This window comes from Scomber scombrus, chromosome 3 (genome assembly GCF_963691925.1).
Source record: "Scomber scombrus chromosome 3, fScoSco1.1, whole genome shotgun sequence".
In the NCBI taxonomy this organism is placed as follows: domain Eukaryota; kingdom Metazoa; phylum Chordata; class Actinopteri; order Scombriformes; family Scombridae; genus Scomber; species Scomber scombrus.
Window position 1 is genome coordinate 28128746 of NC_084972.1, and position 15511 is coordinate 28144256.

At 40.2% G+C, this 15511-nt stretch overlaps 1 protein-coding gene across 1 annotated transcript; it reads left to right on the top strand.

Annotated features, from left to right (window-relative positions):
• The first annotated feature begins 2542 nt into the window (after positions 1-2542).
• Positions 2543-15505, top strand: atrip (ATR interacting protein). Its single transcript, XM_062416270.1, has 18 exons — positions 2543-2737; positions 3425-3732; positions 5219-5295; positions 5580-5750; positions 5828-5940; positions 6978-7135; positions 7355-7450; positions 7872-7977; positions 8706-8876; positions 9940-10201; positions 10375-10428; positions 10609-10787; positions 12101-12237; positions 12593-12684; positions 13260-13346; positions 13434-13512; positions 13793-14014; positions 14934-15505. The coding sequence occupies exons 2-18, from the start codon at positions 3426-3428 to the stop codon at positions 15005-15007; spliced, it is 2385 nt and encodes a 794-aa protein (XP_062272254.1). The 5' UTR covers positions 2543-2737; position 3425; the 3' UTR covers positions 15008-15505.
• Positions 15506-15511: the final 6 nt, after the last annotated feature.

The window sequence follows — 15511 nt, forward strand, 5'->3', positions numbered from 1 at the left end:
GAGAATACATGCATGGATTCATATTAACATCCACCAGCCTTTTAAATAAAATGTGCATAAAACAATGTGGCAGCTAATGTCAGATTACTCACCACACAACATGTTGTGTGCAGGATGTAATTTGATTAATTACATTTTTTTCTTAACACATTCTGGGTATTTTCCACAGGGGAAAGAGGGACATGTGCCCTACCTTCTCAAAATCCCATTTTTGTCCCCTTACTTTTACTGTTTCAGTTTGATTTCCTAAATAAAACCTCTCTCAACAGTGATTGACCAGCAATCCAGATGAGAAGAGAGAGCTGATCGAAATCTTGATAAACTCGCCTGTTGTTATTAGTGTGTGCTCAGCGCATTTAAAGAGTAAGAGCACTGTGAAATTCTGCTTAGATCCTGCCTCCCAGGATATTTTATAAATGCATCAGAGGTATAGGGGGTGGATGGAGGGCAAATGATTGTATGAGGCATGGTCTCATGGCTTTGTGTGGATAGCGACTGGCATTCCACTGTTGCTGCTTGCTAGTTGTTGCTATCCAGTGATGAACAGCTTTCTTTTGTGCTGTATGAATATTTATGTTATCTTATTCATTGTCCTATGAAAACTTGTGTGATATAGGACACAACTGTCAATTATTCCATTCACTGAACTGGTATCTGTGAGACTTAGTGGTATGCGACAGGTTTCCTCTCTTTTTTTGTATGGACAATTTTTTTATAGAAACGCAGTCAGTTACATCGTAAAAAACACCCTCATACTACTGAGAGATGGGAGGACAACATGAAGAAGTGGCCACAGATAACGTACAGAAGCATTCTTATGTTTACTGATTCCATTGTGACTGATGGTGATGGTCTGAGGCTTATTGGTACTCCCATAATGATAAAGAAAGATGTATTTCCTTAAAGGAGCTGGAATATAATCAAGAAGCAAGCAAGTGAAGCCACTGCTTAAGTGCTTTAAACCTGCATTCTTTCTAATGGCCAGCAGGGGGCGAGACCAGTGGTTGCAAAATGAAGTCTGATTATATAGAAGTCTATGAGAAAATAACCCAAATAGCTGGTTCATCAACAATGAGTTTATGGTCTCAATTGTTCAATTATTGTCCCGTTTAGAGTGACTACTTCTTCAGATTGCCCTCCCTTTCAATAATCCTGTTATTTAATCTAAAAGACAACTATTGACATTATGATAATGCTGAGTTGCTTTCTTCCCAAGAGTTTGATTAAAAAAATGTTGACACCACTCTTTGATGAGAAGTTTGACAGTACTGTATTTGTGCAATAAATGTGAAGCCACTGGCAGAAGTCACAGTCAGGTAGTATTGGAGAAAAACTGAAAGGGAAGACACAGCATGGCTGCTCTGTCCAAAGGAAGCAACATCCACCCACCAGCACCTCTGAAACTCACAAATTAATATACAGGGTGTCCACAAAGTCTCTTTACAATTTAAAAAAATCATTACAAAAGCAATTGATGAGATATATGTTAATCAGATTTGTTCTATGTACTCAGTGGTTATCAAAGTTTTTAATCACATTGCATTTGTGTATCGTGTATCGAACAAAGATACAGGACATCAACGACCTGAAGCAAAAGATCACTGATGCCATTGCCACCATTGATGAGGCTATGCTACAGCGAACATGGGAAGAAATTGAGTACTGCCTTGATGTGCTTCGTGCAACTAATGGTGCCCATATAGAGGTGTATTAAATGATTAAATTTCCACAGATTTGTCTATTCATTAGCTTTTGTAATAAATGTGTTAAATTGTAAAGATACTTTATGGACACACTGTATATCTTGTTTGTTTGAGATGGATTTCTTTTTTACTCATGTATGGCTTGCTTGAGATGAAAGAGTACAATGCTGTGGTCTGTGGGCCACATGCATATGCATTCACATCCCTGTAGCTATGTAAGAGCTGCTTGCATTTAATCAACTGAAAGAAAGTGAGACTACACAAATTAACAACTCACTCACAACTCAGATCATCAGTGAAGTTTCTGCCATACACTATAGCACAATAATATTATACGACTCTGCTTGTAAGATTATCTGCCGCCTAACTCACATTAATATTTTAATGGACATTATAATAATAATAATAATACATTTTATTTGTAGGCGCCTCTCTGGGCACTCGATGACACTGTACAATTAATAAACAAAACAGATTAAAGATAGTGTAGAACAGACAAAACAGATAAAGATAGTGTAGAACGGACAAAACAGAGTAAGTAGCCTTGATTTGAAAATATCATTTTGGAGCAGTTGTAGATACAATGTTGAACTACTCCTTTAAAGCCTTTGTTTTTCAATTGGTATAGTTTGTCCTCAATGGGGACCCGTACAGCAACCAGGCCAGCGCATGGGCAGCTCTTATTGGTCGGACTGTCAGAGCACGGTCCTGATTGGTCGGATTCTCAGCAGCAGTGCTCTGATTGGTCGGATCATCAGCGGGCAGCGGAGCGGGCTGAAAAAACACACTTTCATCCCGACTTTAACTTCGTGTTGTTGAGCTGCTGGTTAAACTTTTAATACATATCACAGTTTAATGTCGTATCACTATCAGACACTACTAACGCTGCTTTGATAAAATGATACGCGGGTTTGAAAAACTTGTGACGGACTGAGCCTTGTTAGCTAAGCAGGCTAGCATCACCTTTGGCTGGCTAGTTGTTTAGCTTTAGCTCACAGCTAACAGGAGCAACAGCATCAACACCGAAACAAAAGGTAACACAGGAAACCCAGAGGACCTGATACCTGTCAATAACTTTGTTTAGAAGGTTTGGTCTGGCGATAAACAAACAACCCACTGTCACTGTGGCCTAAACAGAGCAGAAACACACTGCTGTTGTACCCATTTTTTAATCACATACTATAACTTTCTCATTCCTGGTTGACTTATTTCAGTTCAGGTCTATAAAAAGCGACTCTTAATATACTTGAAACTGTGCAGGATGCAAATGAGAATTCAATGCTGTCTCTGCAGAAATCATGGTCCTTGCAACCTTTCCTTTTTTTTGGACACAAATGCAGCTTTGCAACGGTGATGATTTAATCACGACCACTTGTTTATACAGTAATGAATACAACTTTTAGCATTATTATATATCCTTAAGTAATGAACAGATTCAGTCTTTTCCCACCATTGAACATAACGTGCTTGGAAACCGGCTGCATTCATGCAAATTGCGGTAATTTAAAAACAGCAGATGAAGTCCCAGAACTGCTTAAAAGTATGACCAAAGTGGTATCACTCTTGGTTTTTGGACAGATTTCCTACTACGAGATGCTTGATAAAAAGGGGCCATGATGCTACACCAGCAATATTGTAAACCAATGGTTATATTTGGCTGTCACAGATCAGACCTGTCAGCTGGTAAATCTGTCTGTTTCTCTCCTCTTTCTCCACAACAGCATGAACTGTCCCCCCACCAAACGCCTCCGAGGCCTGAACCAGGACATAGCGACAGCAGGGACTTTCGATGACCCGTTTGGAGATGACGAGGACTTCACTCAAGACGACTTGGATGAGATTGACATTATCGCCTCGCAGGCCATCACCTCGGCTCCTGCGTTGGGGCTCGGGTCTAAAACAGCCGTGCCATCGTCTGCGGGACAGAGCAAACCTCAGAGCAGAGCCACAACCAATCAGAGCAGAGAAAACACCTTTGGGTTCACGAGCAAAAGAGGCAATGCTGGGATATCGAGCAGGGAGCCTCTCAGTGAGTTCAGAGCTTTTTTTATGTGCACATTTAAAGGTATACTATGCAGGATTATATTTTTATTTTTAATTGTGTGGTAGTGCATTTATCTGCAGACTCTGCCTCTGCTTGTATTTTATTATTATTATGCTGTGTTCGGGACATTTTTGGGTGTCAACCTTTGGGCAGTGGGCGTGTAGCCCCCAGCCAATAACTTCACGCAGGGTGTGAGTTCTGGGCTCCATAAAAATGTAGCCGTGAAACAATCAGAAAATAACTTAATTGTTTTTTATCTGATTCACTGATTTGTTGTCGTTAAGCTGCAGAGGAGGGGCACATTTTGAATGATTACAAACAGCAACCGAAAAATCCTGCATATTGTATTTTTTTAAAGGAGCAAACCTGGTGGATTTCCATATTTCATCCTATTGACTAAGCTACTGTTTGTAGCTCGATTCTCTTACAGTCCCTGATTTTACTGATATTTACTACTTAAATCAACCTGCAGAGAGATAATCCATCACAAAGTATCTGTGTTTTTGTTAAAATTATGATATTGTTGTGGACTGAAGCAGCAGTGAAAATAAACTCTGAAAGTAGAAGATTACTTATTTATTCCTCCACTTGCATCATATGTACCAAGGCAGTGATTTAAACACTGCTTTGGCGCATGAAACACGTTCAGTTTTATCGGTCCAGGTGCTGAATCCAAAATACTGTAGCTGTGAATTCCCTCTCTTGAAGGGCTCTCAACACTGACTCTCCTATTAAAACTTCTTAGTTGTGTGTTACAATAAGAAAAGTATAGCGTTTTGGCTCTAAGTCTTCTACAGAGAGTCTGTTCCACTGTATGTGAAGAGCCAATTTGTGTTTGAAACTCACATTAAATTTGAATAGGCACAGATAACAGTGTTGTCCTTCGGGAGAAAGAATTTAATCAAATTTAAAGCAGGAAGAAATGAACAACAATGTTTTACTTCAGTCTCTAATAATTATTAATGGTAATCTCCACTGATGAGAATGTTTTCATAAAGATAATAACAAATCTCTTAACAGTATGCCACAAACTCAAATTTCTAAGTAATTATGGTGAATGCTGCTGTTGAGTTGTATTACTGTTAAGTGATGTTTAGAGGCAATGTGAGCACAGTGTAGATGTGAAAGAGGCTAACAGGCGATGAACCACACCTAAACAGAGGTGTACACTCATCTGTTGAAGATGAACATATTTCACTTTGAATGAAAATGAGTCTTATGAGTCAAAAAATGTAATGAAAATACAGATATTGGCTGAAAGGAGAGTTTATAGAAAAATAAGAGAAAATGTATAAATTGCATTGTTTACTCAGCTGCTGTATAACATACAGTATTAATACAGCTCTACTTGTAAACTGTTCAAATTTGCAGAACCACTGCAGCATCTTCTAACAAGCAGATGTGAAAGTGAAGTTCAAACATCTGTTACTGTTATTGTTCACAGTTAATCTTGGTTGTTTTGTGTGTTCAGGTGACCGGCAGCAGCAGTTTGGGTCGGACAGAGAAGACGGACGTCTGGAGGCCCAGCATGCAGAGCTGAAGAGGAAGGTGAGACTCATTGTTGTCTTGCTTTATAAAGCTTTACAGAAAGTGCCAAGCAGGGCAGATTTAGAGAAAGCTGTTAGAAATCACCCAGGAGGAGAAGAGCTGGGAACAAAACTGCATAACCAAAACAGAGAGCCATAACAGTGCAAGTCTTCTCAAACAGAGATTTACTATCAGTGTGATTTAAAGTCAGTTGTAGGAGTGATTGTACCGGCTGAGAACAGACGCTGGATTAAAATTATCTGGCGTTAGTAATGTGTGTTTATGTGTTGTGTGTATGTAATTAGCTGAAGGAGGTGGAGGACGAGATTGTGTTGAAGAGCGGGGAGATCCGCGTCTTGAGGGACTCTCTGAAAGCGGCTCAGCATGAGAAAGAGACACAGAAACAGAGCCAGATGCTGCTGGAGGCACAGAGACAGAGAGAGCAGAGTGACAAGGAGAAGGAGCTCAACAAGAAGGTGAGGATCTGGAATACACACATGTAGCACATGTAATCCTCAGAATAACATGATAATCACGTGTTGTCTATATGCAGGTTCAGTCTCTGCAGTCAGAGCTGCAGTTTAAAGAAGCAGAGATCAATGAGATGAAGACCAAACTGCACAATTCAGACAAAAACAAAACCGCCTCTCCATTGCCAAGAAACAGGTCAGTCATCATCAGTATTTCTAACAATTAATTTGATAATCGATTAAATGTTTAATGTCATGTTTCAGCACAAGCCCCACTCATTTTCTGGGTTCAGTTTCCCCTGTGTGACGATTTCTGTGTTTATGTGATTGCAAACTGAATATCTTTGGGTTTTGGACTGTATGTGGGACAAAGCAAGACATTTGAAGACATGACCATGGACTCTGGGGAACTGGTACTGTGATTATTTTCAGCTCAACTAAACAGGGTTAAAAGCATGACAGTGTGGTAAAACAGCAATGTCACAGTGCAGCTGTTTCCTGCTCAAAGTCAATGTAGCGTCATCAGATTTACATCCGGAGTTTCGTATTGTGAACAATTTGGAAAATTGCCATTTAGTGTTGTTGTAGCAAATATCAATTATCAATTTCCATTATATTCATTTATCAGTTGGTGATGATGATGATGATATATCAGCCACTGATCAATTTTCCATCGCTAGAGTACATAAACACAAAGTGGAAATATTTGAATGTGTGGTTAACTAATTTGAATAGTTAATATAACTGATGAGTGAAGGACAAAACCACAAACTTTAGACACAATCATAAAAAGACAACAAATAGATCAACAGAGCAGCACAAGTTCTCTGTCATGTCTTATCATGAAACACACCTACGTGGATTTCTCAGATTTAATGCAACAAGACATTAAGGGGTGATTTCCAAGACAGAGATTAAGTCTAGTCTTGGACCAGACATGTTTCTCAATGGGTATTTCAACAGAATCTTGTTTTTAGTCGAGCACATGTCTTATTCACTGTCTGAGAAACTGGATCTGTAAGTTATTGGAAGTCCTTGAATGTGATGTTTGAGCCAGTTTCAGGGAAGTCTGGTATTTATGTAAGGTCAACAAGAGGAAGATTGTTAATCCCTTCATGCATTACAGTCATGAGTCACACTGACGTACATGAAACTGACTCATTACATCAAATCAGAATGATTGATTATCATCTGCTGATCTCTGATCTAACAGACTCTTCTCTCTCCTTTTAGTCCTAAAGTGTTGAGCGGTGTTGCCCAGGTGCATCATGGGAGCGGCAGCAGCTTCTCCTCTCCAACAGGAAACGGTTTCATCACCAAGGAGACGTTTGGAGCGCAGGTCACATCCAGAACGACACCAGTGAAGACACCGGGGAAGACACGGAGAGACGGTGGGTCACATGACATGATGATGTCATGAAGGTTGTTGTGGTGAAACTGACGTGATTATTGTTTTGTTGTGAGAGTTTTTATTATTGAACTGTGTGTGTGTGTGTGTGTGTGTGTGTGTGTGTGTGTGTGTGTGTGTGTGTGTGTGTGTGTGTTTGTGTGTCTGTCTGTGTGTGTGTGTGTCTGTGTGTGTATCTGTGTGTCTCTGTCTGTGTCAGCAGACAGATTGGCATCTAGCAGCAGATCTGGTGACCGACACGAATTGCACCGTCCAGACCCCTTCCTGTCCATCAAACCTGCACACAAGCAGCACCAAGGTCAGTCAACCTGCAGAGCTGCTATATGAGGGTCAATAAAAAAACAAACATGCAGCACATTTAAATTAAAATATCTTTGTTAACTAAAGTCACTCACTAAGTCAAGTCTGACCATTTCTCTCTTTGAGCGACAAACACAGACTAATGAACACTTCTATATCTATCAGGCTATTTTAATTCTCTCTTGTCTGATTTACCCAAAACAGTCATAATCAATTACAATTAGTTGTCATTAAAAGCTTTTTTGTAATTTGTGAAGCCCTGATGGTTGAACTAACCTGTGTGAAAAGTGCTAACAGATCATGTTTGATTGATTTATCCTCATGAGAGGAGTGATTTTTGTCATTAAATCTGAGTTTTCTTTAACTTACTGGTTGGCCATGTTTTTTATGTGTATGCATTTCTTCGTGTTGTCCTCCAGGTGGCTTCTTGCTGGGGTTGTTGCTGCAGCAGCCTCTGTCTCCCAGCAGCCTCGGCCTTTCTCACCTGCTGTCTATGAGTGTGACTGACATCAAGCTGACATCCAGGTAAGTCCCTCCGACTTGGATGGTGAAATAATGTGTTTGATACAGTCCTGTAGAAGTTAGAGCGAAGGTGCAGTAGAGAGAAATGGCCTTTGTCCAGTGCAACAAAATCACTCTGGAATCTAACCCTAACCCAATCAAGCAGGAAGTGAAAAAAACATCACTTATTCGTTCTTCATTACCATCACTGAAGTCCTTTGAGCAGGGTATTTAATACTCAGCTGTATCGATTAAGCAGCACAGTATCCAAAATACAATAGAGGATTCATATTCACCCACTGTCACCCTGGATTAATGAGGTTAAGGAGTAAACACATCATTTTATGATTGTTTTAGAAATCTAGAAAACATTTAAACTTACATCAGTCACAAAAATAAAAATGTGACTTTTATTCAGATGTTAGTTTTAAGATCTTCAATGTGCCTGTTAAAGTCATTCAATGCAACCATCAATCATCTCCTGGTGGTACCAAATTCACCAAAATACATATCTTTAGAAAAAAATCTTTAGTGTAAAGTAAGTTTTTGATATGATCTGTAATGTCCCTCCTAACCTTTTTTAAAACATAAATTTGACTTGAGTAATCATAGTAATGTTAATTTGAACAACAGTCGTGGTTGTAGTACTACCAACAGTACACATCACATCTACACATCACGTCACATCTCGACCACAAAGGAGCTGAAATGTTGTAAAACACAAACTGACGTGTTGTATGTTATGTTTTCAGCGGACTGCCTGCAGGTTTTCTTCTCCACACTGATGCTACAGCCGCTGTCAGCAGCGGTGGAGGCGGAGCTCCAAGAGCTGCTCTGAGTCCGGTCCAGAGTCTGGCTGTGACAGGACTCAACATGCTAAGTCAGAGCCGACCAGCAGCTGCAGCCAGCAGCAGAAACAACAGGTAGACTGACTGATGAAGTTTACATATCTGCTGCTCACTGACAAATCCCCAATGACAAAACCATTACAACTCTGTGGACAACAGAGCCCTCTTGTGGCCAAATATTGTAACAGCAGCAGTGTTGAAATATGGTAATTACTAAATATTTACACAATTACTGTAAACTGTAGGTTACATTGATATGTCTGCTCTTGCATTCACTGCCTAAAGCTCATCACTGAGAATTACTGCTTCACTGTATTTGAAATATACCTCAAAAGTAATTATTTCCAATTTTATTCTGTACACTGGTAATCACTTTTCACCATATACAAAAACACATTTGACTCATGAACTACATTTGTATATTACATCTTCAAACACATCAAAATGTAATAAGTAAACATGAAAATCGTTGGAAAAACCCCCCAATAAATATAATAAGTTCTGACTTGACAGCTCACAGCAACACAGAGTCCTGCTGAGTCTTCCAGGTTCACAGCAGTCAGAAATAATGATTGTCTGAGCTGATATGCCAACATTTGTCAGTGCAGACAGAGCTGAAATAAATGCTGAAACTATTATTGAAATCAGTCTGTACAGTGAAAGCTACACAGTCATATACCTTTCCCACACTGGCTCAGCTGCAGGTAAAGCTTCAGATGTAGCAACATCGCTGCAATAGTGACTGAGAGCTCAGTGAAAAACAAATGACACAACATGACTTCAGAAAAATATTATGTTTCAACAAAAGAAAACATCTAACCATTTAGCACACTACTTATTTTTATTGAGTTTTATTAATCTTCATATCTGTACAGCCAACTAGCCTAAACTGAACTTCTTGAGAATTCAGAGCAGGCCTTTATTATGTCACTTCAAATTGATGTTAGTTTATATGTCACGTTTTATATAAATGCTATTTGACTTGTTGAAGTCTGAACAAAATATATTCTTATAACACATATTATTGGTGTTGTTCACAGCAGAAGAGGTTTCACCTGTATGAAGCATGTGCTGTGAAGGGATGGCATAAATATGAGAAATACCTTTTGTGTGTGTGTGTGTCTGTGTGTGTGTGTAGGTCATGTCCCGGCGCCGTCCTCCTCCTCCCTCTCCTGGACCTCCACCTGTCTCGGCTCATTCAGGCTTTGGACTCGTTCCACTCGACGTCCGCCGGCAGCAGCGGTTCAGCCTCTACAGGCGGCAGCTCTCTCCCAGCAGGCTGTAATGCTGCTGCTGGACTGGGGAGACTGGAGGAGAATGGTCTGACTGGTTTTAGCTTGGAGGACACTGGTTTGGCAGCTCTGAGGCTCCTCTACCTGCTGGTGGCCAACAGTGACGAGGTGATGATGACACAACAGTAGTGATACAAACAACCATGAAGGGGTTTATCCTGATATATTGTGACTTTGAACAAACTGATTAAAGAAAATAAGACTTGGCTGATCATCTGTTTGTTTAGTTGTTGTTTTTTAATATGCCATGTTGACCTTTGACCCTTCTCCCTGCTCCTCAGGTGGTGGAGGCTGTGTTGTCAAAAGGGAGTCAGAGTAATGTTATAGACGACAAGGTATGGATAGAAAAGCAATGAGTCTGACATTATGGCACAGGCAGCATTATCAACTTTGTGGTTTAAAACTACATATTGTTTGTTTTAAATAATAATATCATGGTGAGTTTAGAATTAGTATTTTTTCTCCTGAACATTATTTTCTAATTAAGTCCTCCTCTTCCCTCTGTCTTGTCTTAGACTGACCACTCAGCTGCAGGTGTGGGTCTACTCTCCCAGAATGCCTTGCTGCGGACAGTGTTGCGGCTTTGTGATGTGGGATTTTGCGGTGGGGGCTCACATAGGGAAGAGCTTGTCATCAGCGCTATGAAGATACTGTGTGTCCTGACGGAGAAGATGCCACACACACACACTGACAGGTGTGACTCATACACACATTAAGTTAGGGCTTCGTAATGTATTGATTTAATGTGAATCTTTTGTTTTTGCACATTAAAACATGGAGAAAAAGATCACTTTTACTCAGAAAGTAACACAAGTAATGGCTGTCTTTGAGTCATGGCAGTCCCATAAACTATGATATGAAAAGTTGCACAATACATGAACATGCTGCAGTTTACGTGACTGTCGTGACTCCAGGTGTGTACACTCTAGATTACTCAATGTGAATAGCTCAATCTAGCTGACCAGCAGTCTGCAGATATGACGATAATAAACATTAAAAGAAGTCAGTGAGAGGCTGACACACTTCTAAACTGTAAACTCTGTACTGTGACTACAACTGATGATTATTATCACCGTTCAGCAGTAGTTTTCTATTTGTTTAGTCTATAAATTATCAGTTAATGATAAATTCCCAAGTTCACCACATGTTTTCATGCTGATACCAACAAAAGAAGAGTGTTTGAGTTTTTCCTAAAATTTGTAAGTGCTGCAGAAAACAATGAAGGTGGACTCAACCCACAATGATACACCCTTTTCGTGACACACAGACGTGCTTTATTTGAATTAATACAGGATTACACACACACACACAAACACACACACACACACACATACACACACATACACATACACACATGATGCAACACTTACCTGAGTGGAGGACTACTGGAGGTAGAGGAGTGGCTTAGCAGGGAGTGTGTGTGTGTGTGTGTGCGTTTTTTGAATTTTCCATTCGCTATCACTGGTTACATAATACTTGTATCTGCAGCGATTTTATTGTGATGACTGTAGAAATAAATGATGAAATATATGAAGAGCTTGCAGGGGAAGAACTGGAGATCACTTGCAGAAGTTTCTCAATATTAACGGCTCATTTGCTCAAAAAAACATTTTGTAAGAACAGTACACACCCTGATTTAAACCTGATTAGTGCAGTTTGATTAAAAAACGTCTCTCCCTCTCTCTGTCTTCTAAGAGACATTTCCTAACACACGCTGACATCTGAACAACTCACTCTTTCCTGAGAAATGATCTCTGGTGATGATGGATGAGTAACAATAAAGTTACTTAAAATTGTGTTTGACTAATGGCAAATGTCCCGCGTTGGTTCTCAGAGTCTGAAGTGATACATCAAACAGTCCAGAAACTCAGAGATTTAGAGAAAGTTCAGCTAATAATGTTTAGTTTTTATTGTAGAAATGAATGAAATTATGAATTAATCCTTTCAGTGTTGACTTTTTTTTTTTCCACTGCTGGTCTCATCTGTTTTCTCGCTTGTCTCTCTCAGGTTGCAGTGTGTGTTGCAGGTGGTGTGTGCTTGTGTGTCAGCAGACAGCAAGTTGCAGACAGTTTCAGAGTGTGTGTCTGCCCTCATGTCCATGGCCGACCACCCGACCCTGGCTCGGCAGCTCTGCTCTCATCACGGTGAGCCTCTGCCCGCTGCTACATATCTGTTACTGTACTGAACTGAAATTATCTGTAATTTAATGACATGTATGCAGTAAGTTAGTGTTCCCCAAAATGGTTGCTTTAAGGACTGTCCAAGGGTGTCAAAAGATTTATTTACAAACAGTGAAAGCTACTTTGGTCACAGCTTTTTGTGGAGAGGGAAGGCTAGCTGTCCTACTCTTATCTCCAAGGGGGAAATCCTATTTAGCTATCGAAGACCTGACATAGAAAGATAACTAAAATATGATAGAACTATTCTTTAATCTTTGTTTTAATGTCTTTGTTTCACCTCACAAATGCACTAATTTCTCTAACCTTTGGTTTTCTTCAGACCCGTGTGTTTTCCTGAAGTTGTTCCAGTTCATCAGAAACAGACCAGTCAACCAGGCAACACACACAGGCCAGATTCTGCTGGACCTGCAGGTAACACACACACACACACACACACATACATATGAAATTGTCTAAGTAAAACTGTAAGCAGCACACTGCAGGCAGCAGTGCAGACACACGACAGACTCATGTGTTGTTTGGCAGACTCCTCTTATCTTTAACTGCCATTGTAAATCATGTTTTAAAAGTTCAGTCAGCTGTTGAAGCGGCTCATCAAAGCTCAGAACAGGTGAAAAGACCCACAGATGTTGGAGACAGTAACAACTAAACTGTACTAAAAAGTTCCAGTGTGTTTTAGATTATAACCTTTAGTGGAATGGCATTGTGATGACCGTATTTTAACATGCAACAGCTTGTAGTTGATCTCACTTTCATATTTGTTGTCAAAAACTTTTAAAAAGTAAAATCCAACAGTTTTATTGAGCAGGTAAGTGCAGCTTTTTGTTACTTCTGCCTTCCACTTAAATTAGTCTGTTAGGGACCAATTAGCCTTTAAATGTTTTTACCAGCCTGGGACAAACCGAGGCTGTTATTTAGAGCTCAGCCATTATTTTAATAACAGCTACTTAGTTGCTCACAGAGTTGTTGTTGTTTTTGTGTTACAGGTTGTTCGTTTGCTGAGCAGACTGATGACTCAGAGAACAGAGAGCTGGACCACCAGCCAGCACAGCAGCTGTCAGTGTGATGCTGAGGTAAGTCACAGACACACACACGCTGACCCAGATCTTTAAATGTAGTGACACTAATTATTTCTTCAACCCTCCTTGTGTCACTCTCAGATCGTTCAGACAGTGGTGATTATTTTCCATCGTCAGTGGTTGGATCTTTGTGATTGTCAGGGACCAATGGACTCCACAGGTCAGTCATGCTCCAGCCTCCTTCTCCTCTGTTATTAGTGCACTGGTGAAAAGTGACGTTGATGTAAAGCTGTTTTTGACCAGTAGCTGGAATAGCACTCATTGTTCAGCCTCTAAAAATATCAGTGATTGCTGTCAAGTGCTCACCATTCAGTTTCTAAAATCACTGATGACTCTCCCGATGTTTGATTGCAACTCAAATTTGTTTTGCACTTACTCTAAATAACTGGTGTGTGTGTGTGTGTGTGTGTCACATCCTAAACTGACTATCTTTCCTTCAGGTCTGACCCCGCCCCCTCCGCAGGGCTCCACACCCTTGTTGCCATGGTGGCGCAGTCCGGCAGCGTCTCTGCTCAGGGAGTGTTTGCTGCTGCTGCACTGGCTGCTGCTGCATCACAGAGGCTTCTCAGAGAGCTGCAGGCCGCTGCTGCACATGCACGACCAGGTGATCCCTGCTGTACGAGACACTCTGAGGAAGATCCCCGAACTGAGAGAGAGCGAAGGTACACATACACACACACACACACACACACACACACACACACACACACACGTACTGTGCTTAGAAACTGTAAAATTTAATTTCGTCATTTTATTTTTCCACAGAGATGGAAAAAGTGAGTCATTAAAGACTGTTGAAGCAGCCATGCAAGTTCAAGTGTGGTTAAACTTGAATGTACTGTTAGAATTACGTCATCATTTAGTGTAATAGTCAATATGTAGTATATCTGTTTACACCTAAACACACCAGATCAAACATAAATGAACCTTTAGAAGAAGAGGCAAAGCTATGGCTCCACACTCATTGATGAGTCATTGATGCAAACAGATTAGTAATACTAGGATGAGTCCAGTTGACTAATATCTAAATATAAATTCAACTTGATGCAGACTCAGCTGGTAAAACACGTCCAGGTGGTGATTATCAAACTTCAGCCTCTTATGACCATGAAACAGTTGTACACTGTGATCAGTCAATCACTGTCACCTAAGAAAGATGCTGACTTGTATCACTCAGTGGTCTTTTTAGTTGCTAAATTTAGCATTATGTAGCATCTCTGCATTTGTTCTCTGAAGGTTTGTGTTATCAAGCCACTTTTACACCAGAGATGCACCAGATTTTTACCCTCCTAATAGATTCTGGTACCTAAACTAACAGTTATTGGCCAGTCATGGGTGATGATCTTATACTGCTGCTCTCAAATTTAAAATCTGTAACCCTCACTGCATTGTGTAACATGAGGGAAGCGTGATACTGTGGCTTTAAGACTGAGTCAGCAGCCTGTTATGAATGAATCAATTTAACAAGAATGTACACCTTACTCAGGTGTATTCATACTTTTGGCTACACAATGTCTCATCCATCAGAGCTCTCAAGTTACGCAAACTCATGTTCTTCACTTCCTGTTTCCTGTCCATCAGAGCTGGCGTTGGAGGAGATCTGCCGCTCGGAGGGTGACGACACTGACGACATGGACACTGATACTGGGTCCTGATTGGCCGCTGCCATTGGGGGGGGCAGTTTTACTGACTGCTGAGTTGATGTTTAAGACGACGAGGACTAAACAGAAACTGTGTCAAATTTTTCTCTGATAACATGGACGTTGGAGAGAAATTTATGGAGTAGAAAGAAGTCAGCATCTGACTGAAGTGGGAACAGGGACTTAACAAAAAAAAACATGAAGGTTTGAACACTGCTGCTGTCTGTTCATGTTCTCCTACTGTATATTCAACAGTCAGAACTGCTGTTTCTCCTCTCTGTAGTTTAGATTTTATTGCATTTTTAGGGATGTAAACTGATTGCAGAATAATTTAAAACCATTTCCTTAAAACTGAAGAGAGATGTCTTTAGATTAAGGCAACCATGCACTAAAATGTCTGAGTATAACATTAAATATGAAAGAGAGAAACATGTAAATATAAAAAGCAACTGGGCTGTTGGTGATGGAGGTTCAGAACATGATTGCAATAAATAACACCAATAATAAAATATATCCTGA